Source organism: Cnephaeus nilssonii (genome assembly GCF_951640355.1).
Source record: "Cnephaeus nilssonii genome assembly, chromosome: 7".
Classification (NCBI taxonomy): domain Eukaryota; kingdom Metazoa; phylum Chordata; class Mammalia; order Chiroptera; family Vespertilionidae; genus Cnephaeus; species Cnephaeus nilssonii.
The window spans coordinates 36,988,132-37,014,463 of record NC_137078.1 but is presented as its reverse complement, the minus strand read 5'-3'; the positions used below and the strand labels follow the sequence as shown (position 1 = coordinate 37,014,463).

Genomic DNA, 26,332 nt, shown 5'->3' with positions numbered 1-26,332 from the left:
GGTACTAATCATTAGTCTCTGCAGGATCAGACCTGGGACAGTGATTTTATTTGCACCGACTTTCTGCATTTTGGTTAAAGGCCTAGCCCCACATTAGTGGAGTCTCTCCATCGTGACTTTGGCTTAGAAATATTTTTCTCACTTCAGGTTTCCAAACTTTGACTATTAAATATGGAAAGGGAAATAAAGATACACTCTGTTCAAGTGGAAGTACAAAAAAAATCTCTGTAAAGAATATTCAGAGATGAGAAGGTTGATCAAAAAGGAGTCCTTGTTCCTCACCTTCTCTACATCTCCCAGTCCCTCGGTGTCAAGCAGAACCAGGGTGTGGTTTGGCTCCGCAGGATGAGGCACACACCACATCCAGATTCCCTTGGTGTGAGACTGCACCGTGGATCCAACAGAGAAGCCTGCAGAAGGAGTGGAGAGGTTGTAACACATGAGGGATCTGGAAATAAGAGATGTTCTTGACAAATGAGCTAGGGCTTAAGGAGAGCAAGATGTGGAGATGGAGCAAAGAAGAACCAGTATTGATCTGAACTGCAATAGAGAGATGGGAAAATAAGAGTATCAGGTACCACAGCTTGAAAACTTGATGATTTTTTTAAACAAGAATATTATGCTACTAAAATTTTAATAGTTTATAATTTTATATATGTTGTTTTATTGATGTCTTCCTCCTTATGATTGGAAAACATTTTGCTTTTTCTAAGGAGCTATTAAGTAAAAGAAAAAGAGGTGATATTTCAAAAACAGACCTCTGTCCTTTACCTCACTGAAAATAATTAGCCAGTTATGGCCCAAACATTATCTTTCAATATTCCTGCCCATCTCTCACTTTCTCTCCTCATATCTCTGTGCTTATGCTGGGAGTGTGGGTGAAAAGAACAACTCGGCAGAGCTTAGCTGGTGTCACTCACCCTCATTCCTTCCAGCCAGCTTGTTCAACAGGTAGGATTTGCCAGTGCGGTAGAGGCCCACAATAGCCACCACGACAAGGGGCTGGGTGAAGGCAGAGAGGATCCCCAAAGCTTCCTGATTAACCACCAGTTTCCCTTCGATGTTCTCAATGAGACACGCTGGGCCTGGCATGTGGATCTCTGAGGCCATGTCCACGCTGAGACCTTGTTTGCAAAGGAATAGATGGGATGGATTAGAACTTCCAGTCTCTAAGCAGAGAAAGTCATTTTGCTTCCTGGGGACATTCTACTACCCAGCATGGCCTAAGTTTCTAAAGAAAGTATTATTATTATTATTTAATGACAGCAAAGCAGGTCATAGGAAAATAAGTCCTAAGTCTGCCAGAGGTCTCCTATAGGGTACTCCACTGCTTCTTAAATATGTGGTGGGCTCATGGAAAACCATCCCCTGAATCTCATCTATTGCTAGTTTGAATCTGACTCTCCTCCGCTGGTTTTTGGCTTGCTTATGTGTCTTATTTTTATCTCCCTGAATCCCCATATGGAATCTTTATGAGCACTCTTTATTATATTACATTTCTTGCTTTTACCCCATCTAAACTTGCTTTTCTGTAATGTAGAGGTACGTCCAGACAAAGTGTATTATAAATCCTGGCAGGTCATTACATAGCATTATTGAACAAATCATAGTTGTTTAAAATCATTTTATATAGCTATTGGTGTGCCTTTTTCAATCAAAACTTTTAAGGCATGATCATTTTATGAATGAGAAAATGAGTGAAAATACTTTAAAAAATATATAATTCTATTTATTTCAGAGAGGGAGAGAGAGGGAGAAAGAGAGAAAAAAATCAATGAGAGAGAATCATTGATTGGCTTCCTCCTGCACACCCTTTGGGGATTGAGCCCGAAACTAAGGCATGTACCCTGACCAAGAATCAAACCATGCCCTCCTGGTTCATAGGTCAATGCTCAACTGAAAAGACTTTTAAAATATATATATATATATATTATTGATTTCATAAAGGAAGGGAGAGGGAGAGAGAGCGATAGAAACATCAATGATGAGAGAGAATCATTGATTGGCTGCCTCCTGCACACCACTTACTGGGGATCGAGCCTGCAATCCGGGTATGTGCCCTTGACTGGAATCGAACCTGGGACCTACCCACCAAGCCAAACCAACTAGGGCTGAAAATACTTTTAAAATAATACTTAACCATTTATTTGGGGGCATCAATTCTTATAACCTGATAAAACATGTTTAAGCTAGCTGAGATTTAAGCAATGATTGCTCTTCTGCCTTGCCTTCTCATAAAGAACAATTTTCTTTCATTTTGTAAGTGACTAGTGGCCTGGTGCACAAAATTTGTGCACATTAAAAGGGAATTAATTAGAGGGACAGGGACACGAGCCTCATGCCTCCAGGCCAGTGCAGGGGGCAGGGACGTGAGCCTCACATCCCTGGACCTTTGCCAGGGGTCAGGGACATGAGCCTCAAGTTCCTGGGCTGGTGCAGGGGGCAGGGATTTGAGCCTCACGTCTAGGGGCCTGTTGCTAGGGGCAGGGACACGAGCCTCATGTCTCTGGGTGGACGCATGGGCAGGAATGCAGCCTGCTGATAGGTCATTATGTGACAGTGTCCTGACCAATTTCCATATTATCCTATTATAAGTATAGATTATTTACTACAGAAGCTAAAAACCCATCATCTGCTTGACTTTTTCTTTCACTGAAATCTTACGAGTGCAACTAGATTTCCTTATTAGTTGACTGTAAAAACTGCTTTTGAAAAATTATAAAGACACATTCTCCCCACTTCCTTAGAGCCAGTGCCCTGGAGATCAGCCAGGTACAGTTGCAATATTAGCAACTTATCTTGTGCAATTCTGTTTGTCTGGATTTGTATATAGCAGGGGTCATAATATTTTTAGATTAGAAAAATAAGGGGACTGGCAGTGATGATTTGCAACAATTAGCTAGGAAAGCAGAAGGTACACAATCTACATCTATTTGTGGATAATGGGGGCTGACAAGATACTGCATTTCGGGATGTGGTCACTAATGGGAGAGAGAACAACTTTGTCTGACTTCTCAGACCTCCAATGAATAACGTTCAATCTGTATAGCTATATTAATAAAGTGTTTTACAGATTGTTCCCAATTGTTATCTGGTTAACATTTTTAACACTTTTGGGAAAGCCCTGTCTCCAAAATCTTTGCAAATTAAATGTATTCAAGTCCTATACTTACCTATTGCTCTGCCTTTTATAGCTTAGCCTGTGATGTGTGCTCTGAGATGCATTCTCCCTAACACTGTTAGAGGCCCATTACCTTTTATAAATAAAAACAATGTAAGAATGCATTTCACACACGCATGCACACACACATATACATACTTATATTGGTTGGTTTTAAAGTCAAGCACACCTGATTTCCAATCCTAGCCCTGCAACTGGCTACCTGAATGATATCACATTTTACTCAACATTCTAAGCCTGTTTTCAAAATAATGGAAATAAATAAGTTAATTAATGTCTATTTATGTCAGTAGTACTGAAGCATAGTAACCTCCATCCTGTATGAAATTAGTGTGTGAAACTCTCTGTTATTATTAGATAGTCTCTAGTCCTCTAAACTCTGTCATTATAAACTCAGTTGAAGCATCCTTCTTATATAAAAACTGCTGTTTGAAATTTTAACCCTGCTAGTTGGCTTCTGTAAATGATTGCTTGCTTAAATAATAAGGAAAATAAGACTACTCCCACTTCAGAGAGGCCATTAAACCTTCCCCGGACAAAATTATCAGTGCTGGCGCCAGGCCAGGCCTTTGGTTGAGGTCTCAAGGCCCCAGCACATAGGGGCTCTTTAAGAACTTGCAAAGGGGGCCGAAAACACCCCATATTTGGGAGACAAAGAAGGTAAAAACATATAAATAGGGAAAGTTCCTCCATGTTGGGGGCCAGAATTTGAGAGATATTTTCCTCTGGACCCACACGTAATAAATGTAACTCCATCTCTCTAAGTATTGCTTGGTTCTTCTCCGGTTTTCTGTAACACTGTCACTTTAAGACAGTCTGTTATTCTATAAAATGACTTTGTTTTTAGTTCAAATAATAGAAAAAGATAAACTTAGCTGTCTGACCTTGCAAGCTAGCCATCCAATGTAATAGATAATTTCCATATTCTTATGCCAAGTACAAAGTCATTATGTATTCAAGGTTACAATTGTCTGTAACAATAACTCACACAGAGCCCTTTGTAATATCTGCAAACAAAGAGGCTCGAAAAGTATAAATACTGGAGACTTCCGATATATGGTGTTCAGAATTTGACAGAGGTAATCTGCTCTATACCTGCGCTCAATAAAGATGACTCCTAACTAATTGGCTCATTAGGCATCTTGTCCAGCTCACTGATTTGCGATACAACAGTACCGCTAGTTTAAAAGAGAGAGAGGAGAGAGAGAGAGAGAGAGAGAGAGAGAGAGAGAGAGAGAGAGAGAGAGAGAGAGAGGAGACATACACAGAGCCAGATCTGTAGGAACATAAAAAAAAAAAAAAAAAAAAAAAAAACCTGCAAAGAAGGAAAATGCCAAGAAATTTTTTTTGAAGCCTCAGAGTTGCTAGTGATGGGGTTTCTAGAAGAAAATATCACTATTTTCAGCCATAAAATTCTAGTAGTGTTATTTTTAAAATTGTTGTTTGCTTTCACTTTGATTTGTGTTGTTCATTGGTTTGAATTTTGAGGAAGAGGAAAAGGCTCTTATCAAGAAGACAAATGGGAACTGAAGGAGGAGATGCATGGAGCTTGTGATAAGAAATTCAGAGGAGGAGAGAATTCTGAGGAGTAAACAAAATTACCAGGCTGTAATGAGGGGCAACTGCTGAAGAAAGTGATGGTAATAACAGAGGCATTAGACTAGTAGAAATAGAATCCAACATAAAGGGCCTTAAAGAAAGAGTGGGTGCCAAGAAATCAACACTAATTGATTCATGCTATTTCTAAAGGAAGAAATTTACCTTCAAACAATGTACAAGACTATGACTAAAAATATATAGTTGTTTCCATGAAAACAACTCTTTACTATTCATTTTAGTTTTTAACTTTTTTGGCCTTAATGATGTAAGCAAGCTATTTACATTGCATATCTTTCATTGCTCTTTCTCACAAAAATAATAGTTATAGCTGTTGAAATGTTCAGGATGACGTTTAAACTAAATCAGGGTTTATAAAAAAATTAAGATAATTGAAGTGGCAATTATGATCCCCATAGGTCATAAACTGGCAAAGGAAGAAAAACAGCGTTAAGACATTTCAAACTCCGTCCCGTTAGTCTCTACACATGCTTCTGTCTAGCTCAGCAGGAAGCAAATGCAGCTTAATGAATGCTGCTTCCTGTCTGACGGCACCTCAGTTTTGTTTTTAATGAAGTGTGATATCCCACACCAGGCTCAGCTGCAGCCTATCCTAAATAAAATGTTTTTAAAACCTCCTGACGCTTGCACGATCTTTTACCACCCTGGCCCCAATCTTACCTTAACTATAACGTCAACAGCAGGGATCTTTTAGAGCTGGTAACAAAGCTGCTTCATGAGTTGTTGTAAAGAGTCCTAACTCTGTCTCTCAGTTTAGCTGTGCTGGTTTGTGATAAACTTCTTCCTGACCAAATCCTGGGGATTTTATTTTTCTTTATAGTCCCTCCAACACCCTCACACACAGAGAGAGCAGAGGATTAGAAGTTGGTTTCCCAATATCACTAACAGAAACTGAAAGACAAGGAGGCAAGCTCACTGACTGGGTAGTTCATATCCTGGGTATTGCCTGGTGGATGTATTTGACCTGATTTCTCAGAAATTGCATAACGTTTGAAAAAGAGGTTCAGTTTTCTTTTCTATTTCAAACTGTGCTCAGGGCAGTGAGAATCCATAATTCTACAGTTAATAACTCTAAGTATATCTAAACTATGTGAATATACATTTTTTTCCTTTTTAAGAAATGATACATGCTTGTATTTTGCATTAAAGATATTGGTAGAATTTTCTCTAATAAAATCGAGTTTGGCATTTATAGAATACATTGCTGTATAATGTTGATGAAAATTTAACTTACTAAATAGATAAGCCAAATGCTGAACAATTTTAAAGAATTGAAAGAAAAGATAATCTCTTCAGTAAGTGGTATTGAGAAAACTGAACAGATACATGCCAAAAAAAAAAAAAAAAAGACAAGATTTTTTCACCATATACAAAAATAAATTCAAAATGGATTCAAGACTTATATGTAGCAACTGAAACCATAAAACTTCTAGGAAAAAAATATAAGCAGTAAACTCTTTGATATCAATCTTAGCCATATTTTTTTTTAATATGTCTCCTCAGGCAAAAGCAACAATAGCAAAAATAAACAAATGGAAATACATCAAACTAAAAAGCTTTTGCACAGTAAAGGAAATGATCAACAAAATGAAATGCAACCTACTGAATAGAAGATATTTGCAAATAATATATCTAATAAAAGTTTAATACTAAAACTATATAAAGAACTCATACCACTCAACATCAAACACACACACACACACACACACACACACACACACCTTATTAAAAAATGGGCTGAGGATCTGGATAGACATTTCTCCAAAGAAGACATAGAGACAGCCAATATACACATGAAATATGCTCAACATCACTAATCATTAGGGGAATGCAAATCAAAATCACAATGAGATGTCACTTAATACCTGTCAGAATGGCTGTTATAAAAAAGACAATCCTATAGAATGAAGAGGTAATATGCAAATTAACCCTCACACCCTCACAAGATGGCTGCCTACGACCAGGCCAGCAAGGGGGTTAGTGAGAGATGACCAAACAACTGAACAAGCAGGCTGCATGGGGCAACCAGGCCAGCAGGGGGGGCGACCAGGCTGGTGGAGGTAGGGGCAGTTAGGGGTGACCAGGCTGGCAGAGGGGGCCAGTTGGGGGTGATCAGGCTGGCAGCAGGGGGCAGTTAGGGGCAATCAGGTCGGCATGCAGAGGCAGTGAGGGGTTATCAGGCCATCAGCAGGGGGCAATTAGGGGTGACCAGGCAGGTAGGCAGGTGAGCAATTAGGAGCCAGCTGTCCAGGATTGTGAGAGGGATGTCCAACTGCCAGTTTAGGCCCGATCCCCCTGGCAGTCAGATATCCCCCAAGGGGTCCCAGATTGGAGAGGGTGCAGGATGGGCAGAGGGGACCCCCCAATGGTGCAGGAGAGGCAACAGCACAGGCTGGTCCAACGCCATTGCCCCTTTCACAGAAGCCTCAGGAGAGCCCCGTGCTGCACAAGAGGCCAGGGCCGTGGGAGAGGGCGGGACTGCAGCCAATTTCACAGAGTTGGCACGGGAGAGTCCTCCATACAGGCCGGTCCAGCGCCACGGCCCCTTCTGCAATGGTAGCAGGAGAGGGGGCTGCACGATCCCAATTCCAGTGCTGCCCCTTCTGCAGAGGCAGCCACAGAGGAGCGGCTAGGGCTGGTCCCAGTGCCATGCCTCCGCAGAGGCTGGACAGGGTGTGACCTGCTGTGCCTCAACCTCCCACAGGCCCCCCCCAGCCAGCCTGGCCCCAGATCGCCCCCCACCCACCAGTGGGCGGGGCCAGGGGGGCAGGTCAGCAAGGCCAGCCCTAAGAAGCAAGGATCAAGGGCCAGCAGTGGCAGCAGCAGCAGGGTGATGGGGCGGTGCCTTTCCCAGATCACCCAGTGGCCTCCCATAGAGGGAGCAGGGAGTGGGCCTAAGCCATCAGTAGGACATTCCCTGAGCACTCCTGGACTGTAAGAGGGGGCAGGACGGGCTGAGGGACCCCCCACCCCCGCCAGCACGTGCACCAGGCCTCTAGTATATATGTAAAACCTTTGCTTCCAGGGCAAGTACAGGAAAAAACCTCCCCCCCCCCCCCCCCGCTTTACTTTCAGAAATAGGCATATTTTTCCAATGGAAAATATACTCATATTCTTAAGAAGCATAACGGAGATAATATGACCTTGACAACTCTCAGGTGGCTGGAGAAAGGGTGGGTGTGTTTGGGGAGATAGCAGGTCCTGGGGTTTGTTCCCAGGACTGTAGTAACTCCTGGGACTTTAACAGCTTTAGGGTAAAAGTACAATTTTTAAAAATTCTTTTTTTACAAGGAGAGTGTCCCCCACCCCCACCCCACTGCTGCCACTTCTGCAGCCTATTTAAGGGTACTTCTGCAACTCCGGCCCTCTAGATAAATACTTGGGAAGTTTAAATAATTATTTCCCATACTTTTCTTTCTTAATAGACTAACAATATGAAATCTTTCACTTAAGAAGAGATCTTAAAGACAGAAACAACAACAACAAAAAAAAAACCTGCAGTATATGAATGAGTACTCACAAAAGGGTGGACTGGGATATTAGCCTTAGAATCTTATCTCACATTAACCCAGCACAGCAAATGGGTTCTGTGTGACACAAAGCCCAAACAGCAGAGACAGAGGATTCCCTGTGTTCATAAAATGACGAAGTGCAAACTAAGTCCCTCAAATATAAGAAAGCAAGCAAAGAACATCAATTAGTAACCAAGTTACATTACAGACAGACAAGGACTTCTGTAACTCTAGCTAAGAGTTTCCAGTGGCTGATGCCTGAGAGGGAGAGTAGGAAGGGCCCCTAAGATTAAAAATTCTTGGCAGCTGCTGGGAAGTTCCTGCAATACCTGCCACGTGTTCAGCCTGCCACAAGTAGCTGGGGCCCCTATCAAAGTGAAATATGCCCCATCTCTAAACAAATTAAACCAAACAAAGACACAAAACAACAATCAACAGAGACACTCTATGTACAATATTTACAGGTGCACACAACCTACAGATAAGACTCAGTAAATCAGAGTCCTTTCCATAGATCTTTTAAAAGATGTTTTACATTGACTGGGACTTATAGCCAGAACATGGCCCAGAGAATTCCAAGGTGGGGTCGCCAGTGAACACCCACAAACAGCCTGTTGTTCTCAGATCTCATCATATTCTGCTCTCCATAATAAATATTGACTGGCATCCAGAGTTGTTTTGGCCCAAATCTGCCAGTCCCAAGGCAACATAGGATAATTTTCAGACAAGGCATTAAGGCGTCCTTTTGTAAATGGACTGTTAACCCCATTTTCTCTAACACTTTTCCTTATTTCTTTAAAGGTATTAAAGGAGAGTGGTTCATGTATCTGATTACCTCGCTAATCTTGCATAACTGGGCAAGCCAAAAGCTCTCCTAACATAGCTTGCCTGACACATGATCCCATAATTGAGGATCTAATTGATGAGCCTTCTCACACTGGAGGTGGAGGATTGGGAAAGGGTTCCTCTGACGGAGGAGGAGGGGATGGTGGTAAACCCTCCTGGCATTCTGTAGGCTTTTGATCCTCAATATGAAATGGGCATAGTGCAGCTGGAACAAGAGCCCACATAGTTATTGATGATAAGGGCACTCGTTTTCCCTGGGCATGATTTCTCTTTAAATTCCTGCCCACTTGTTCCCAGAAATTAAGGTCTAGCATTCCAGCACCAAGGAACCAAGGATTATCCTATCTAATAAAAGAATAATATGCAAATCGACTGTACCTCTGCCACACCCAAGAGCCATGCCCAACAGCCAATCAGGAGCAAATATGCAAATTAACCCAACCAAGATGGCTGCAGCCACAGAAAGAGCAAGAGGCTTGGGTTTCCTTGGCAATTGAGGAAGCCAAGCTTTCTGCCTGCCCTGGCCTGCCTTGGCCTCTGCTTAAGGCTATAAAGTTTCAATTATAGAAGATAAATAAATTCCAACAAAAATGGTGGCAGTCACGGAGCTGAAGAGAGCAGGAGGCTTGAGTTGCCCCCGGCGATGGAGGAAGCCAACTTTCCTCAGCCCTGGCCTGCCTTAGCCTCTGCTCAAGGCTACAAAATTTCAATTATAGAAGATAAATAAATCCCAACAAAAATTGCTGCAAACACGGAGCGAGCAGGAGGCTTGGCTCCACTCAAGGCTACAAAGTTTCAATTATAGAAGATAAATAAATCCCAGATACCAGGGTTTCCGCTTGGGTCACCAGGGGCGTGGCCGGCCTGGAAACCACCACAGGCCCCTCTCCCAGGCTGCCCCACACCCTAAGGGAATCCCCAACCTGATCTGGGACACCCTTCAGGGCAAACCAGCCAGCTCCCACCCGTGCACCACGCCTCTATCTTCCTATCTAATAAAAGAATAATATGCAAATTGACCGTCACTCCAACACACAGTATGGCTGCCCCCATGTGGTCAAAGATGACTGACCCCATGTGGACATAAGATGGCCAGCAGGGGAGGGCAGTTGGGAGGGACCAGGCTTGCAAGGGAGGGCATTTGTGGGTGATCAGGCCAGCAGGGGAGGGCAGGTAGGGGTGACCAGGCCAGCAGAGGAGAGAAGTGGGGGCGACCTGGCCTGCAGGGAAGGGCAGTTGGGAGAGACCCAGGCCTGCAGGGGAGAGCAGTTAGGGGTGACCAGGCCTGCAGGGGAGGGCAGTTAGGGTCAATTAGGCTGGCAGGGGAGCAGTTAGTCATCAATCAGGCTGGCAGGAGAGTGGTTAGGGGGTGATCAGGCTGGCAGGCAGAAGTAGTTAGGGGCAATCAGGAAGGCTGGCAGGCGAGCAGTTGGGAGCCAGCAGTCCTGGATTGTGAGAGGGATGTCCGACTGCCCGTTTAGGCCTGATCCTACCTGTAAATTATAACAGCCTGTAACAGGCTCTTTAGTTGTTCTGTAACAGAGGCACCACTTGCTTTTAATAACTGTTTAAGCACTGTGATATATTGCTATTGTTCTGTGGACAGCTTTTATTCCATTGTGAAACCTTAGCTGAGGAACAATCCCCTCAAACTTGGAAATCCCAAGTTGGCTCCAATTACTTACTGTGCAGTTACTTTCGTTTTCAAGGTTTCTGCCTCGTCGTTGTGTTCAATCCTCACACAGTGAACCACTTGCCGGGGCTGACTGGCAGATCCTGAGCATTGACTGAATGATTACTCTGACACACATTTCTGTGAAAGAGAGGGCTAAGAGACTGCTTGGATTGAGAAACCAATCAGCCCCGTTCACCTGCCTCCTTAGGCTTTTATTGTAGCAACAGCTTGAACTAAAATTAACTTCTAGATACAATCAGCAGGGTAAGTATCCCTGAGAAGACACATGCGTCTGCAGTGTCCTTTAAGCAAGGACGTCTAAAGACTAAACATAGAGATTCCAGTAAAACACCCAGGGGCTCAGACTTGTTTGGAAAAGTCAAGGCAGGGGTTGCCACCTTTGGGCAGCTCCCCCTAAAGGCCCCCGACCTTTCAGAGATTCCTCCTTATAAACTTTCCAACCAAGTTCCATGCTTCACAACAGCCCACCCTGGGCTTTACTGTGCTTTAATATTTATGTGTTGGATCCTTGGTCAATAATGAGTATCCCCTAAAGAAGTATGTGATTTTATTTCTAGGAAGTATAAATTAGACTGAAACTAAAGTTAAGAAAGACTGTTGGTTCTTATTCCAAAAGATCTTAATAACTAGTCAGAATTTTTTAAATTTACATATTACTGCCTATATAGTATTATTTGTTTTTTAAGGTCCTTATCCTATATAATAAAAGGCTAATATGCAAATAGACCTAACGGCAGAACAACCGAGCAACTGGTCACTATGCTGACCATCAGGGGGCACTCATGGAACATGGCAGGCATCAGCAGCATGAGGCAGAGTGTGGAATATGGCAGGTGTTGACCAAGGCAGGATGGTGGAGCAGGTGAGCGGGGTGCCAGACCAAGGCGGGGTGCAGGTTGTTGTCATCAGGGCGAGCCTCTGGTGGTTACTGAAAATTCTTTGCTCCTGTATGCTGCGGTCTCTCCCGGAACTTGCACCGGCTGCTGGCACCACCCTGCTTACACTCAATGCCAGCACCGGAGCCACCAATTGCCCAGAACCAGCCCCGATTGCTTGGCATTGTCAGTGGATGTGAGTGGTGGTTGTTGGCTCCAATAGCCCCTCAGGGCTTCTCTACCCCCCCTTCCTCCTGAGGGGCAATTGGGGCAGCAGCTTCCACTTGCACCCACTTAATGGCACCAGCCCTGCTTGCACCTGTAGCTGGCGCCGGCCCCAATTGCTCTGCGCTGTCAGTGGGTGGGAGCAGCAGCAGGATCAGGGTTGCTGGCAGAGAGGGGACCAGGGATAATGGCAGGAGGGGCCAGGTGGGAGCACAGAGGATGGGCCAAGACCTGCCCCTGTGCCCACTGCAGCCTCGCAGCCCACAGTGCCTTTCGAGGTGCATGAATTCGTGCACTGGGCCCCTAGTATATTATAAGCTCCATGAAGAAAAGAGCTTTATCTGTTCTATTCCTTTCTTCATAGAGCTCAGAAAATGATCTATATATATAAAACCTTAATATGCAAATAGACCGAACAGTGGAACAACCAAACAACTGAACAACCAGTCATTATGATGTGCGCTGAACACCAGGGGGCTCACACAGACCATGGTGGGCATCGGCAGCAGAGTGCGGAACATGGCTGGGCATCGGCCATGGTGAGATGGTGGAGCAGGTGAGTGGGGGCGCCAGACCAAGGTGGGACTCTAGTCGCTATCATCAGGGTGAGCCTCTGATGGTTACTAAAAATTCTTTGCTCCCACACACCACGGTCCCCTCTGGCATTGGCACCTGCTGCTGGTGCTGGACCCGCTCACACCCACTGCTAGTGCCCGGTGCTAGTCCTGATCACTTGGTGCTATCAGTGGGTGCAAGCAGTGGCTTCCAGCCCAAATCGCCCCTGATTGGGGCAGCAGCCCCCACTCACACTCACTGACAGTGCTGGCCCCAATTGCTCCACACCACCAGTGGGTGTGAGCAGGGCCGGTGCCATCAGTGCGTGGGAGTGGTGGCAGTGGGAGCAGGGCTGCAGGCAGACACTGGACCAGGGGCATGTGGGTGAGGGCACAAAGAAGGGGCCTAGACCTGCTCCTGTGCCCACTGCAGCCTTGTGTCCCACAGTTTCTTTCAAGGTGCATGAATTTGTGCACTGGGCCCCCAGTAGGTACATAATGAGAATTGAGCAAACAGTCCAAATAAATAACTCTAATATTTAATAGATGTATTAAATTAACTAAATAAAAATATTTTTCCTTTTGTTATTTAATTCATGATATATTCATTTCCTATAGTTGCTAAAGCAAATTATCACAGACTTAGTGTCTAAAAATTACACAAATTTATTCTTTTACAGTTCTGAAAACCAAAGGTCAAAAATGGGTTGGCAGGGATGCTTTCCTTCTAGAGGCTTTTAGGGAGAATCTTTCCTTACCTTTTCTAGCTTCTGAAGGAGCATTCTATTCTTTGGTCCTCCTGCATTTTCAAAGAGAACAATGCAGTATCTTTCAATCTCTCTCACTTTTTGTAGTCAGCTGACTTTTTTCCCCTGACTTTTACCCTCCTGCCTCCTTCTTATAAGGACCCCTGTGGTTACAAGGGCCCATCTGAATCATGTACCTATCTCAAGATCCTTAACTAAATCACAACTGCAAAGTCCTTTTACCACATAAAAAAACATATTCACAGGTCCTGACAATTATCTATGGACATCTTTGGGGAGCCATTACTCCACCTTCTGCTGGGGTTCTTGTCCCAGCATTACAAAAGGTTCAGCAATCTGGAGAAAGGCTGTGTGTAGATCAAACAAAAGTACAAAGATGAAAGATAATTTTGAAAGGCATTGGGGGTCAGAGGAGCTTCAGCTAAAGGAGCTAAAGATCTCCCTTTGACTCAGGACCCTTGCTTTTTATTAACACAATTTGTCCTAAGACAAGATAGAGATAAAGCACTTCAAAGGGTAGGGTACAGAAGCATTGTCAGATTGGGGAATAGCCTACAGCTGTTCAGGTGTTTGGCCAACAGGAGGCAATAACATGTAGATTGAGATGCCCTGAGCTGTCTGGCAGCAGACAATCATCCTATTCAGGTTTGAGGGAAGTGCCTTCCAGCCATTCCAACAGATAATTACATATGTGACTCAGCCCTTGTTGAGCCCCCAAGTTTCATCAACCTTTTAATAAAACTCTTATAATTATGACATGCTGGAATTGACTCCCAGCAACTTTCCACATAGTCTGTCTCTAGTCTAAGAGATTAGAATATCTGTTCAATTTAAGCCCTCAATGGGAACATATATTTTTGTAGAACAGTTTGCTTTTCCATTGAACCGTACCATTTACTGGTCACATATTAATTACTGTATGGTTTTTCTCTGAGAAAAGTAAAGCCATTCTTTCTTCTGAACACTTGGAATCACAGCTGGATAAAGTAGTTTAAACTCTCTAGTACAGAGGTGTTAACATTCTCACAGAGGCAGACACTATAACACCCAAGGTCACAGAGGAGGAGACGTATTAAATTAACTAAATAAAAATATTTTTCCTTTTGTTATTTAATTCATGATATATTCATTTCAGAAAAGTTTCTTTTATACTTCCAGCTTATAAATCACTTTAACCTAGTTTCTAAAATTCAAGCTACCTACCACCTTCTCCAATATTTGAGGCATGCATGTAATTCTTGCAATTGAAAGCAGTCATGTATGCATCATCCCTTTGTCTTTACAATAAAAACTTATTTAGCATACATTCCATGCCTAAACATATTTTTAGGGGATGAGCAGAAAAATGACAAACTGTCCTCAGATGAACTTTACTATCCAATTGGAAATAAATACTAGATCCCAATTAGTTGTAATTGGTCAAAGCCTCAGTTATTAGCTGGACTCATGAGTTCCTACTTTATTTATTTATTTTTTTTAAATATATTTTATTGATTTTTTACAGAGAGGAAGGGAGAGGGATAGAAAGCTAGAAACATCGATGAGAGAGAAACATCGACCAGCTGCCTCCTGCACACCCCCTACTGGGGATGTGCCCGCAACCAAGGTACATGCCCTTGACCGGAATCGAACCTGGGACCTTTCAGTCCGCAGGCCGACGCTCTATCCACTGAGCAAAACCGGTTTTGGCATGAGTTCCTACTTTAATAGGAGGTCTATGAATCTATCCAGTATCTGGGTATCAATGCCAGGTTAGATCCTGAGTCAGTATTTCTTAAATGTTTGAATATTCCTGTTTCTCCAATATGTAGGGACATGAGTAAATGGCCAGTGGTCCCTCAGAGGGAAGGCAGGAGGAATCATTTTCATTTCTTCTCCTGGAGTTCCAGGGTCCTTCTTCATGAATACCCAGCATCTCTTTCTTCCTCCAGGTAAGAGGTTTGAGGTATGAAGTTGGCTCAGATCAAAAGATTGTAACAATTTATTGATGCTATAAATCAATAGCCTCCTCATAAATCACCCTTGACTTCATTGATTATTTTCTCCCTATCCCTCTTGACCATTTTCTACTCATCATCTGAATTTTCCATGGTAAGGCCTAGCAGGCTGTCACTCCAGCCTCAGTGCTCAACTATCACTGCATCAACTGGGCTTCTGATATTTAAGTGTCAATACCTGGCCATCATGTATCAGGATCTCTCATCCCCAACACTAGCAGGAGTCCAGTTCTGCAATGGTAGCAACATTGGACCACCTGCACTGGCATACAGTAGAGAGGCCACCATTGAATTGAATTTTATTTTTATGGTTGACTCTATTACAGATGTCCCTATTTTTTCCCCTTTACCCACCTGCATCTAGCCCCCCAGCCCCCTTCCCTCTGGCCATTATCACATTGCTGTCTATATCTATGCATATATGTTCTTTGGCTAATCCCTTCACCTTCTTTCAAATCCCTTCACCTTCTTTCATCCAGTCCCATCCTTCTCCCTCCCCTCTGACAACTGTCAGTCTGTTCCATATATCCATGCCTTTGTTTCTATTTCATTAATCTGTTTATTTTGTTCATTAGATTCCACATATAAGTGAGATCATATATGAAGATAAAAGGATCCTTCTCACCACCAGTACATGCTCTTATTTTTCAGTAATTCTCGTTCTAACTTTTTGTTTCCTAATCTAGTGAGGATTTCAAGTTTGGTGTCTTCAGTTATTGTCAACGTTTGTTTATTTATTGTAGAGAGAAAGAGAGACCTATTTGTTGTTCCATTTGTTGTTTATGCATTCATTGATTACTTCCCGTATGTGCCCTACCAGGATTTAACCGCAACCTTGGCATATGGGAACAATGCTTCAACCAAATGAGCTACCTGGCCAGGGCAGATTTTAATATTCTAAAGCTGTGATTCAGAAATAGAAAATATAGGACATTCACACTGAAATTTGAAAGAATCACTAAAAACTTTATACCTTAGTTTTGAAGTACATATAGTGATTAAAAAACCAAAGCCAAAATGAAAACATTAGGATGGAAATTTTGTGCTTTCCAGTGCTCTGATTCTTAGCCTTAAGCCCCTCATTGAACAGTCTGATGTCATTTCTAGAATTAATGAACAATTTGTCATCTCGTGGTCAATTTTACATTTCTATTAGTGTTTATTAATAGTATCATACTTTACATGTTATTTCTCATTTATGAATAGGAAACACAAACTTTCTTTTCAAAATTCAAAAGATGGAAGCTATAATGAAAACTATGGATCCCACCCATGTCAGTAGTTTTTAGTAATTTCCATATAAATTACATTATACACACTATTTTGCACCTAATTTTTTCACCTTAAAACATATTTTAAAGGTTTTTATATTAGTACATGCATTGGGGGCGGGGGGGTCCCCCTCAGCCAAGCCTGCACCTTCTCCAATCCAGAACCCCTTGGGGGATGTCTGACTGCTGGTTTAGGCCTGATTCTAAACCAGCAGTTGGACATCCCTCTCACAATCCTGGACTGCTGGCTCCTAATCACTAACCTGCCTGCCTGCCTGGTTGCCTCTAACAGCCATCCCCTGCCAGCCTGATCGCCCCTCACTGCCTCTGCCTCTGCGTGCCAGCCTGATCGCCTGTAACTGCCTCCCTCTGTTGGCCTGGTTGCCCCTCACTGCCCCCCCTGACAGCCTGGTCACCCCCAATGCACCCCCACCCACCAACCTGGTTGCCCCTAACTGCTCCCCCCCAATAGCCTGGTTGCCTTACTGTCCCCCTCTGCCAGCCTGGTCTCCCCTAACTGCCGCCCCTGCTGGCCTGGTTGCTCCCAACTGCTCCCCAATGCTGGACTGGTTGCCCTCATGGCCCCCCTGCCAGCCTGGTCACCCCCGCAGCCTGTTGTTCAGTCGTTTGGTCATCCCTCACTAACCCCATTGCCGGCCTGGTCGTAGGCAGCCATCTTGTGAGGGCATAAGGGTTAATTTGCATATTATCTTTTTATTATATAGGATATATAATCTACATTGTCAAGTTATTTAATGGTTACTAGAATTCTAGTACATGTATGTACTAAACTTTATATTAGCAATCTTTCCATTACAAATAATGCTGCAATGGATTTTCTGTGTGCGTGTATGTGTGTGTGTGTGTGTAATATACTTATGCACATGTATTTCCTAAAAGTGAACATGCTATATCAAGAGTTGACTTGAATATATATTTCTTCTTTTGTGACTTTCAGTAACATTCTTGATGTTTTTTTAAAGGCAATTTAAAAAAAATTTTTCTATCTCCTAAACCTTAACAACCCTTTCTTGGGTGGGTCATACAGTGCTTGCTCCTACTACTTCACTCTACTGTTGTGGTATAAAAGAAGCCATAGATAATATATAAATAAATGTGTGTGGTGGTGTTTCAATAAAACTTTATTTACAATATCAGGTAGCAGGATAGGTTTAACCTGTAGGCCAAGTTTGCCAACTTCTGTTATAATTTGATGCTTGTTTTTCAATTTAAATGAATAAAACCAACTCTTAATCTATCAATGTATGTCAGGCACTGATATCCTCTAGTAGGCACTTTTTATGTTTAAAACTTTCGTGAGTAAAATTAAAAGCCATACACACCAAAAATAGGACAGAGCATATATGCACATTCTATAATTTCCTTTAAAGAAAACTAATCTTATTTAAACAGTGAGCTCAGGGCATTCAGACCCTTGCCAATTAGTTTACCAGGAATAGCTAGGGTTGAAGAGATTTCATCAGCAAGTGTGTCCAGGGCCCGTGAAATCCAAGGAGTTTTATCCTTTTTAGTACTTTCAATCAAATTTCTCAGACGATTTATCTCTGCCTCCATCTCATCAGATTTCTTCCTGAATCCTTCGTTAAGCAATTCCTCTTGGATCTAAAATAACGGGTGTGGAGAAAGGGAAAAGTAAATTTTTGAAAATCCCCATTTCTAAATAGTAAAATTTTATATGTAAGAATGTACATATAAATTTTTCTTTATTTTCTACATAAAAGTAGTCTCTCTTATTAGATTATTAGAGGATAATATTTGAAGCAGACAATATCTTCTGGGTTAGACCTGATCAGTGAGAGGAAGGATAGTTTTCAGCCTTACTTAGCCAGGCATGAAGAAAAATGCAATAATGTGGTCCAACCAAAAGTATGGATTAGGAGAGAACCATTATTCCACTTGTACAAATGGCATGGTCCCCCATATTGTAGAAATAATAATAGTAACATATAAGCTGATCAAAAAATCTGATGTAAACACTTTTAGATGAGAAAAAAAGAGAATTCTCCCAATGCTATGTGGTGACTTAGGCAAACTATCCATACTTGGAGATAACCGAAGCAGGTTTAAAAGATGTCAGTTCCCCATATTTCTACATCTAGATATATGTGATAGTTTTAGGCCAGCATGGACCCAAATCAGGGTCTTTGCTGGTAGTAGAGTTCTGGATAATTGACAGTAATCTTGATGAAGTACCCAGTTGCTGCTTATATTAAAAACACCTGGTTAGAATATCTACTTGATAATCTATTAAAGACCTGTTTTAATTAGGGCTTCATGAGATCACCCTAGAATCCCACTAATGTAGAAACTCGAACTTAAAATTTTATATGTAAGAATGTACATATAAATTTTTCTTTATATTAAAAACACCTGGTTGGACACTTTGTAGAGGATCCTGGAGGATCCTGGGGAGGCTATTTATATTCTCCAAGGACTTGGAGGACCCAAGGTCATCTTGGGCTCTCCAGAGTCTCAGTGTGGACAAAACTCAAAGGCCTCTTGGAAAGCCAGGATTCGGTACTTTTGGTGAATCAAGTGCAGTAAATAGCAGTAGTTGTTTTCTTTTTAATTTTGCATTAATTTTCACCTATTCCTTTCTCATTTACCAGGGTGATGACCATGAGCAACTATTGAGGTCATGGCCAGACTTACCTTCAGCTTGTGTTCCAGTATTCTTGTCTGTTCTCTCAGAGCCTCATCTCTGTCCTTCTCCAGCTTCTTTCTCAGTTGGACTATGTTTTCTTCCAGACTCCTGTTTTGTGCCTCAATATGCTGCTGCTGCTCCTTGTGCTTCTGTATTAGCCACTCCTGTTCCTTCTCAGCTTGCTCCTTCTTGGCCCGCTCCTCTGCCCCATGACAATTTTAGAAAAAGAAGAAAGTACAAAATCAGGCCTGAACTCTACCATTTTGAGATCAGAGAACAAATCAAATTTGAACGAGATGAAGAATCTCTGATTTCACCCAATGGCTACACCATCAAGAGCAGGTTTGATAATGTAATGGAAAAGACCTTGACTGTCTGGCTGACATACAACCACACTCTGCTTGTTATGTTCAGATTTGGCAGAATGTGAATTCCACAGAAAAAGGAAAAAATTGTTCTTTTGGAAAGATCTTAATGTGATCTGTCAGAGAGCACTGCAGGAAATGCCCACCACACTGAGAGTTGCATCATGCCCGATACCTGCTATGGCCTTCTCCCCTTGGGTCAGGGCTTTATCTGCCTGCAGGATGGATTTCTCTATTGGCACCTGTGACGTCAGGAAGCGTTGGAAGACCTCCGTTGCCTGAGGACCCAAGAAGGGACAAAGAACTTAGAGTTCCACTGAGGAGATTTGTTCTGTGCAAACAAGTCCATATGTGTCATTTTTACTTTCTGTTTAAAATGCTCCAGGATCCTCTACAAAGTGTCCAAGCACTTTACTGTAACCAAAGACTCTCCATGTCTTCCTCCACTCCCTCTTCCAGCACTACTTCTTTCCACATGCTCTAGGTCAGCCAGTGAGAATTATGTGCTGTGGCACAAACCCATAACCCTTAGGTTCTGTTATGGATTTGCATGTTTACCTGGGGCTCTTCCCTTTGAATAACATTCAACCTGGACAACATGTACAAATATTTCAAACTTTACATCCCCTCCACTTCTGGGAGATTTTATAGACTACTAGAGGCCCAGTGCATGAAATTTGTGCACTCCAAGGGGGTGGGTCCCTCAGCCTGGCCAATACCCTTTTGCAGTCTGGGAGCCCTCAGGGTATGTCCGACTGACAGCAGGGAGTGGGCCTAAGCAGGCAGTCAGACATCCTTAGCGCTGCCGCGGAGGTGGGAAAAGCTCCCGTCACTGCCACTGCGCTCACCAGCCATCAGCCCAGCTTGTGGCCGAGCGTTGCTCCCCCTGTGGGAGCACACTGACCACCAGGGGGCAGCTCCTGCATTAAGCGTCTGCCCCCTGGTGGTCAGTGCACCTCATAGCGACTAGTCGTTCTGCTGTTTGGTTGATTTGCACATAAGCCTTTTATTATATAGGATATGCCCTATGTGAAATGTAGACTCTAATCTATTTTGCTATTCTCCCTAGGCACTTGCTAGATGTGCAACTTTAAGCAAATTATATAATGTGCCTGTGCCTCCTAATTCACATCTATAAAATGTGGGTAAGAAAATAAATGTTTCATAACATTTTGGATGGTCAAATTAAAATGTTAAGAGAAAGAGCTTAATATTCTGCCTATAAGTACTAACTAGTAGTAGTAATTTGATATGTTAATTGTATTGTTTTTATTACATTTATTACCATCACCAGTGTACCCCAGAGTCACAGATACATACATGTTACCACTGTATGTAATTGTCCATTTATTTGACTTTCTCACTTTGATCAGTTTTGAGTGCAAAGATTCTGGCTTTCCATCACAAATCCTCAAAACATAGTACACTAAATGTCATGTTGTTAGACAATGAAATGCATAATTTCTGTTTTCTCTCATAAATTTCAGAAACTTATACTCATTTTTGAGAATGGACATTTCTACTCTACTTAGGAAGAAAGAGCAAATAGTGGACCTTAAAAGCTAAATCAGTCATGATATCCCCATACTCCCATATTACCCACAACTAATGCTGTGCTCTCATATTTTCAGGAGACCCTCTTGACTTTAATCTGTAGTATCCCTATGTTCCCCTTAATTCTCACATTCACTCCTTTTCTGGGTACTTCCATATATCGCCGTTCAATCCATTCCTTTGCTTTCCTGTAGTTCTTGTGCCCTCCAGAAACAGAGAAAATTCCTTCTGAAATACTTTCCATTAGGGCCATTGAAAGCTGATCAAGTACATGCTGGCAATATTTCTCAGAAACCTCTTCATTCTTCAGCAATAAACTCTCCTTCTTATTCTTTATGATTTCCTGTATGGGAAATGTAGATGGGTGTCACCAGAGAAAGGAACATAGAAGATAAAATTCCAAAGAATTTATTAGCTGGGTACTCTGTGGTCCTCTTAATAAAAGCATTCAGTCAGTGTAGCAAGAATCAAATTTATTTCTGACTCTGAAAACTCTCTACAAGACCCTGTTAAAGCTTCCTAACCTCCCTGGGCTTCATCTTCACCTGTGAAATGTTGAGATTGCATTATATATTCTTTGTAGTTCCTAGTAACTGTAGTATTCTGTGATTCTATCTTTGATAAAAATGATAAAACTAAAATAATATAAATAATTACCTGTTAAGAGAGTATGCTAAGGAAATCAAGTGTCTAGAAATAGGAGTAAATATACCTGGAGATTAACCAGCTCAGAAATGACTTTGAGGAGGTCAGGAATCATGCCACAATTCACTAAATTGTGAATTGTAAAAGGAGAAACCAATGCTGATTTTCTTGAGAGATCAGACAGATCTTTAATATCTTTCCTGAGTTTGAATAAAAAGAAGTAAATATTCTCCCTCTCTGGAAAATCCAGACTACTTTATGCTGAACAGGAGATGAGCTTTGAGATGAATCTGTAGAACTGAAGGCATCATCCCAGAAGGGCAAGAATTAGTAAGGACAAATACTAAGACAAAGTACCGTGAGCTTCTTCTGAAACTCCCTCTGGTCATCCTTGAAGGAGCGCTCTAGGAAGATTGCAATGGCTTCCCTCTCACAGGCTGTGTGCAGGTCCAGCAGCTCCTGCAGGGTGTTTGTGGGGAAGCTCACTCTCTGGGCCATCTGCTCGCTGTAGTGGTCGGCTGCCTTCTGCACAGCCGCTGAGTTCTCAAGCTGGGCCAGAGTTGTCACTGCGTTCTCCAAACAAGGCACTGCTCCTTTATTGATGGTATCTACATATGTCACCACCAGAGTCCCCAAACCTGAATAAAATAGAAAACAGGGATCAATATAAATTTATCACTTAATGAGATCCAAGATTCTGAGATTATAATTCTGAAACCACACACACACACACACACACACACACACACACACATACACCTATTTCATTTTCACATTTACTCATTATTCTAGTGTTCTACAGGACAACACAAAAAAGGTTAAATACCTATCTTTATCTAACATAATCAGAGGTGTCTATGAATAATTATTACACATTACACAAATAAAATAAAAATATACTACACAAGTAAAGTAATAGGGAAGGATAATTCAGATAATAATTGTTCCAGATTCTTAAGCTTTCGATAGATTTCAGGTACTCAGAAACAAGTATTTATTTAAACTCCCAAAAAGTCTCTTTGAGAAAAACACTTACTATATAGGACTTCCCCTAGAAATACAACATACTCTGTTTTTATACCCAGGTAGTGGTTTTATTATCAGTAGTGGGGTTCTTCTTAAATGTGGGATTCCAAGATATAAGTGATAATATAGGGAGTTTTGGGAAAGGATTTGTTAATCACATAGAAAATTATAAAGCACATACATATTTCTATATGGAGTATGAATATTTATAAGTATACATTTTCATATAAAATAAAACAAAATACTAAAAACACATATTATCCTATACTAGAGGCCTAGTACACAAGATTTGTGCATGGGGGGGGGTGGGAATGTGTCCCTCAGCCCAGCATACACTCTCTCCAATCTGGAACATCCCTCTCACAATCCAGGACTGCTGGCTCCCAACCACTCACCTGCCTGCCTGCCTGATTGCCCCTAACTGCTTCTGTCTGCCAACCTGGTCACCCATAACTGCCCTCCCTTGCCATCCTGGTTGCCCTAACTGCCCTCCCCTGCCAGCCTGGCCACCCCTAACTGCCCTCCCTTGCCATCCTGGTTGCCCCTAACTGCCCTCCTTTGCAGGCCTGGTCCCACCCCCCCAACTGCCCTCCCCTGCTAGCCTGGTCGCCCCCAACTGCCCTCCTCTGCCAGCCCAGTCATCCTAACTGCCCTCCCCTGCAGGCCTAATCACCCCCAACTGCCCTCCCCTGCCAGCCATTTTATAGTGGCCATCTTGTGTCCACATGGGGGTGGCCATCTTTGACCACATGGGGCAGCCATCTCTTGTGGTGGCTGGTCAATTTGCATACTACCTCTTTATTATATAGGGTAATAAAGAGGTAGTATGCAAATTGACCCTCATGCCCTCACAAGATGGCTGCCTATGACCAGGCCGGCAGGGGGGTTCATGAGGGATGACCAAATGACTGAACAAGCAGGCTGTGTGGGGCGACCAGGCCAGCAGGGGTGTTAGTGAGGGACGACCAAACAACTTAACAGCAGGCTGCGTGGGGCGACCAGGCCAGTGTGGGGGGAGGGGGCGTGAGTGGCAACCAGGCTGACGGGGCGGGGAATTAGGGGTGACCAGGCTGGCGGGGGGGGGGGGGGTGCAGTTGGGGGTGACCAGGCCAGCAGGGGGGGCAGTTGGGGGCGATTAGCCTGGCAGGGGGGGCAGTGAGGGGCAACTAGGCTGGCAGGGGGGCAATAAGGCATGACCAGGCTGGCGGAGGTGGCAGTTAGGAGCCACCAGGCCAGCAGGCAGGTGAGCAATTAGGAGCCAGAGATCCAGGATTGTGAGAGGGATGTCCGACTGCCGGTTTAGGACAGTCGGACATCCCCCAAGAGGTCCCAGATTGGAGAGGGTGCAGACTGGGCTGAGGGGACCCCATTCCCCCCATGTATGAATTTTATGCACCGGGCCTCTAGTAATTAAATAATTAACACATATGAGACCCACTCAGAAATATGGTTTTAGAAAAGCAGACTCACGATTCCCAGTGACCTTGACTCCTTCTCTAAGGGTCTTGGTCTTTGCATGGGTGAAGATATAATTACAGAAATTATCTGATTGTTGCCGGAATTTAGGATCCAGTTGGCTTTCCAAAATATTCTCAATTTTGGCTAGGAGACTTGTGTCTTGTGTTGGCCGGTCAAAGACAAAACACTTCCGTTTTGGAAAATAACGCCTGATACACTCCCTGGGTATGTTGGAATTTTTAGCTTTTGGATTTAAACCTGAGGAAAAGGAAAGCATAGTTACAGTCAGCACAGTCTTGGGACAAGACAGCTAAATATTTCTATGACTGGAGTTTTTTGATATTTGGAGATTTCTTTGCTCATAGACTCCTTTAACATACTCATACAAATTATAAATTAAACACATATGAATGACATGTTACTGAAGAGAAATTTTAGGAAACATGCCCAAGAAAAATAAATTTATGGCTGGTATCCACAAAATCAAACATGGTGACTGGATTACCAGATGTTTATCTAATGAATGATGGTCAAATTTCAATTTCTGGTCTACTCTAATCTGGTCTACTCTAATCGAAGTAAACTGTAGGAACAAAATAAAGAGAAGTTACAAAGACAATGAAGTAATAATTAACATAGGACATATGGCACCTTGTTCAGTTAACGGCATTGATTGAATTCACGTACTACAAATAAGACTAGCTATTTTTTTGCAGAAAATCTATAGACTAAACTCTACCTAATGTAATCTGAAAAACTCACCACTACTCCAAAAAAAAAAAAAAAATGGTTGTGTCAAGTACTCATCTACAAAAATGCAATTAATTAAAGTAAGTTATTAACTTAAAATAGTGACAAAGTGAATAAATAAATTAGCATAAAAAGGAGGATATAATGAGGAAAGTAAAATAAGAATCTGGCTGTTTTCAGAAATAATTTAAAAAAATAGTTTCAGTTCAAGATGCGATGTAGGAAGATCCTCAACTCACTTCCCATAGACACACTGAAACTACAGCTATGTATGAAGCAATTTCTTCTGGGGGAAAAAAAAAAACAAAACTAAAAACTGGTGGAGCAATCCCTTTACAATGGGCAAATGAGATGGTAAACACATTGAAGTGGGTAGAAAAGCTGAGGTACAATCTCACCATAAACCCCACCCCCGGCACAGCGACCCACGGTCTGGAAGGAACTCAAAACCTGGAGCTTCTCCCTGAAGAGTGAAGGGTTTGTATCCCACACCAGGCACGCCAATGTTTAAAAGAAGCACTTGAGATGAGACCCAGAACATCTGGCTTTGAAAACAAGCAGGGCTCACACCCATAAGACACATGGGGCTGTGGTGAGTTCTTAAAGGGTTCACATGCAGACCCACCCACCTCAGGGCTCAGTGCAGAAACTCTTTGAAAACAGAAAAAGAATTATTTGCTAATTTTAAAGCATTGGACTGAGGGGAAAGGAGCTGCTGGGATACTCTCTGGGGAAAGAATCTGGTGGATGCCATCTTCCTATTCTCCCTCTACCTTCCTAAGGCCAATGGGTACTATCATTTTTTCTCTTTTTGTTTCTTTTCTCTTTTTCCAGTGGACAATATCTTTGTATTCTCCCTCTGCTATGCTCCACACTACCATCATCTCCAGGACAGAGCTTCTAAACATTTCTGGTGTTCTAGTTTTTATGCTTTGTGACCCAGTTTTTGTGTCTGCTATCCATGATAGTCTGGCTTTGGAGGCGAGAGGATTTATATTACTGGGTCCCAAGGCACTGTAATAATTGAAGAGACAGTTCTTGGCACACTACTACTCTCAGGGCACTGCAGAGATGAACTGAAACACACCTCCAGTCTTTCCGAAGAGTCTTCTTTGCTTGTCCAGGAATTTTGGACTGAGGGCCAAGCTTCTGGTTTGGCACACTTACAGGGGACTATGGAGGTGCTCTCAAGGAATGCAGGCTGGTGGACACAATCTTTATACTCTTCCTCTGCCTTATTCCAGCTTACTGGTATCTTTCAGAAAGGACCATATAACCTTGTCTGGGGTCCTGATTTTCGTGGTTGCTGCCAGGGACACCTCTATATC

General features: G+C 42.7%; 1 protein-coding gene across 4 annotated transcripts in view; it reads right to left on the bottom strand.

Moving 5' to 3' along the window:
• LOC307103643 (guanylate-binding protein 6-like) overlaps positions 1-26,332 on the bottom strand; it is a 65,281-nt gene that overhangs the window by 22,410 nt on the left and 16,539 nt on the right. For 2 of the 4 annotated variants that reach the window (XM_079778085.1, XM_079778084.1), the window contains 8 exons: positions 24,267-24,512; positions 22,128-22,408; positions 21,256-21,468; positions 19,747-19,849; positions 19,215-19,408; positions 17,993-18,164; positions 921-1,124; positions 283-410 (listed from right to left, as the gene is read on the bottom strand). In XM_079778085.1, the coding sequence (XP_079634211.1) occupies positions 283-410; positions 921-1,124; positions 17,993-18,164; positions 19,215-19,408; positions 19,747-19,849; positions 21,256-21,468; positions 22,128-22,408; positions 24,267-24,512 (1,541 nt within the window). Of the gene's footprint in view, positions 1-282; positions 411-920; positions 1,125-5,458; positions 5,709-10,841; positions 10,958-17,992; positions 18,165-19,214; positions 19,409-19,746; positions 19,850-21,255; positions 21,469-22,127; positions 22,409-24,266; positions 24,513-26,332 lie in introns of those variants that run through there. The other 2 variants (XM_079778087.1, XM_079778086.1) reach the window with 2 other exon arrangements.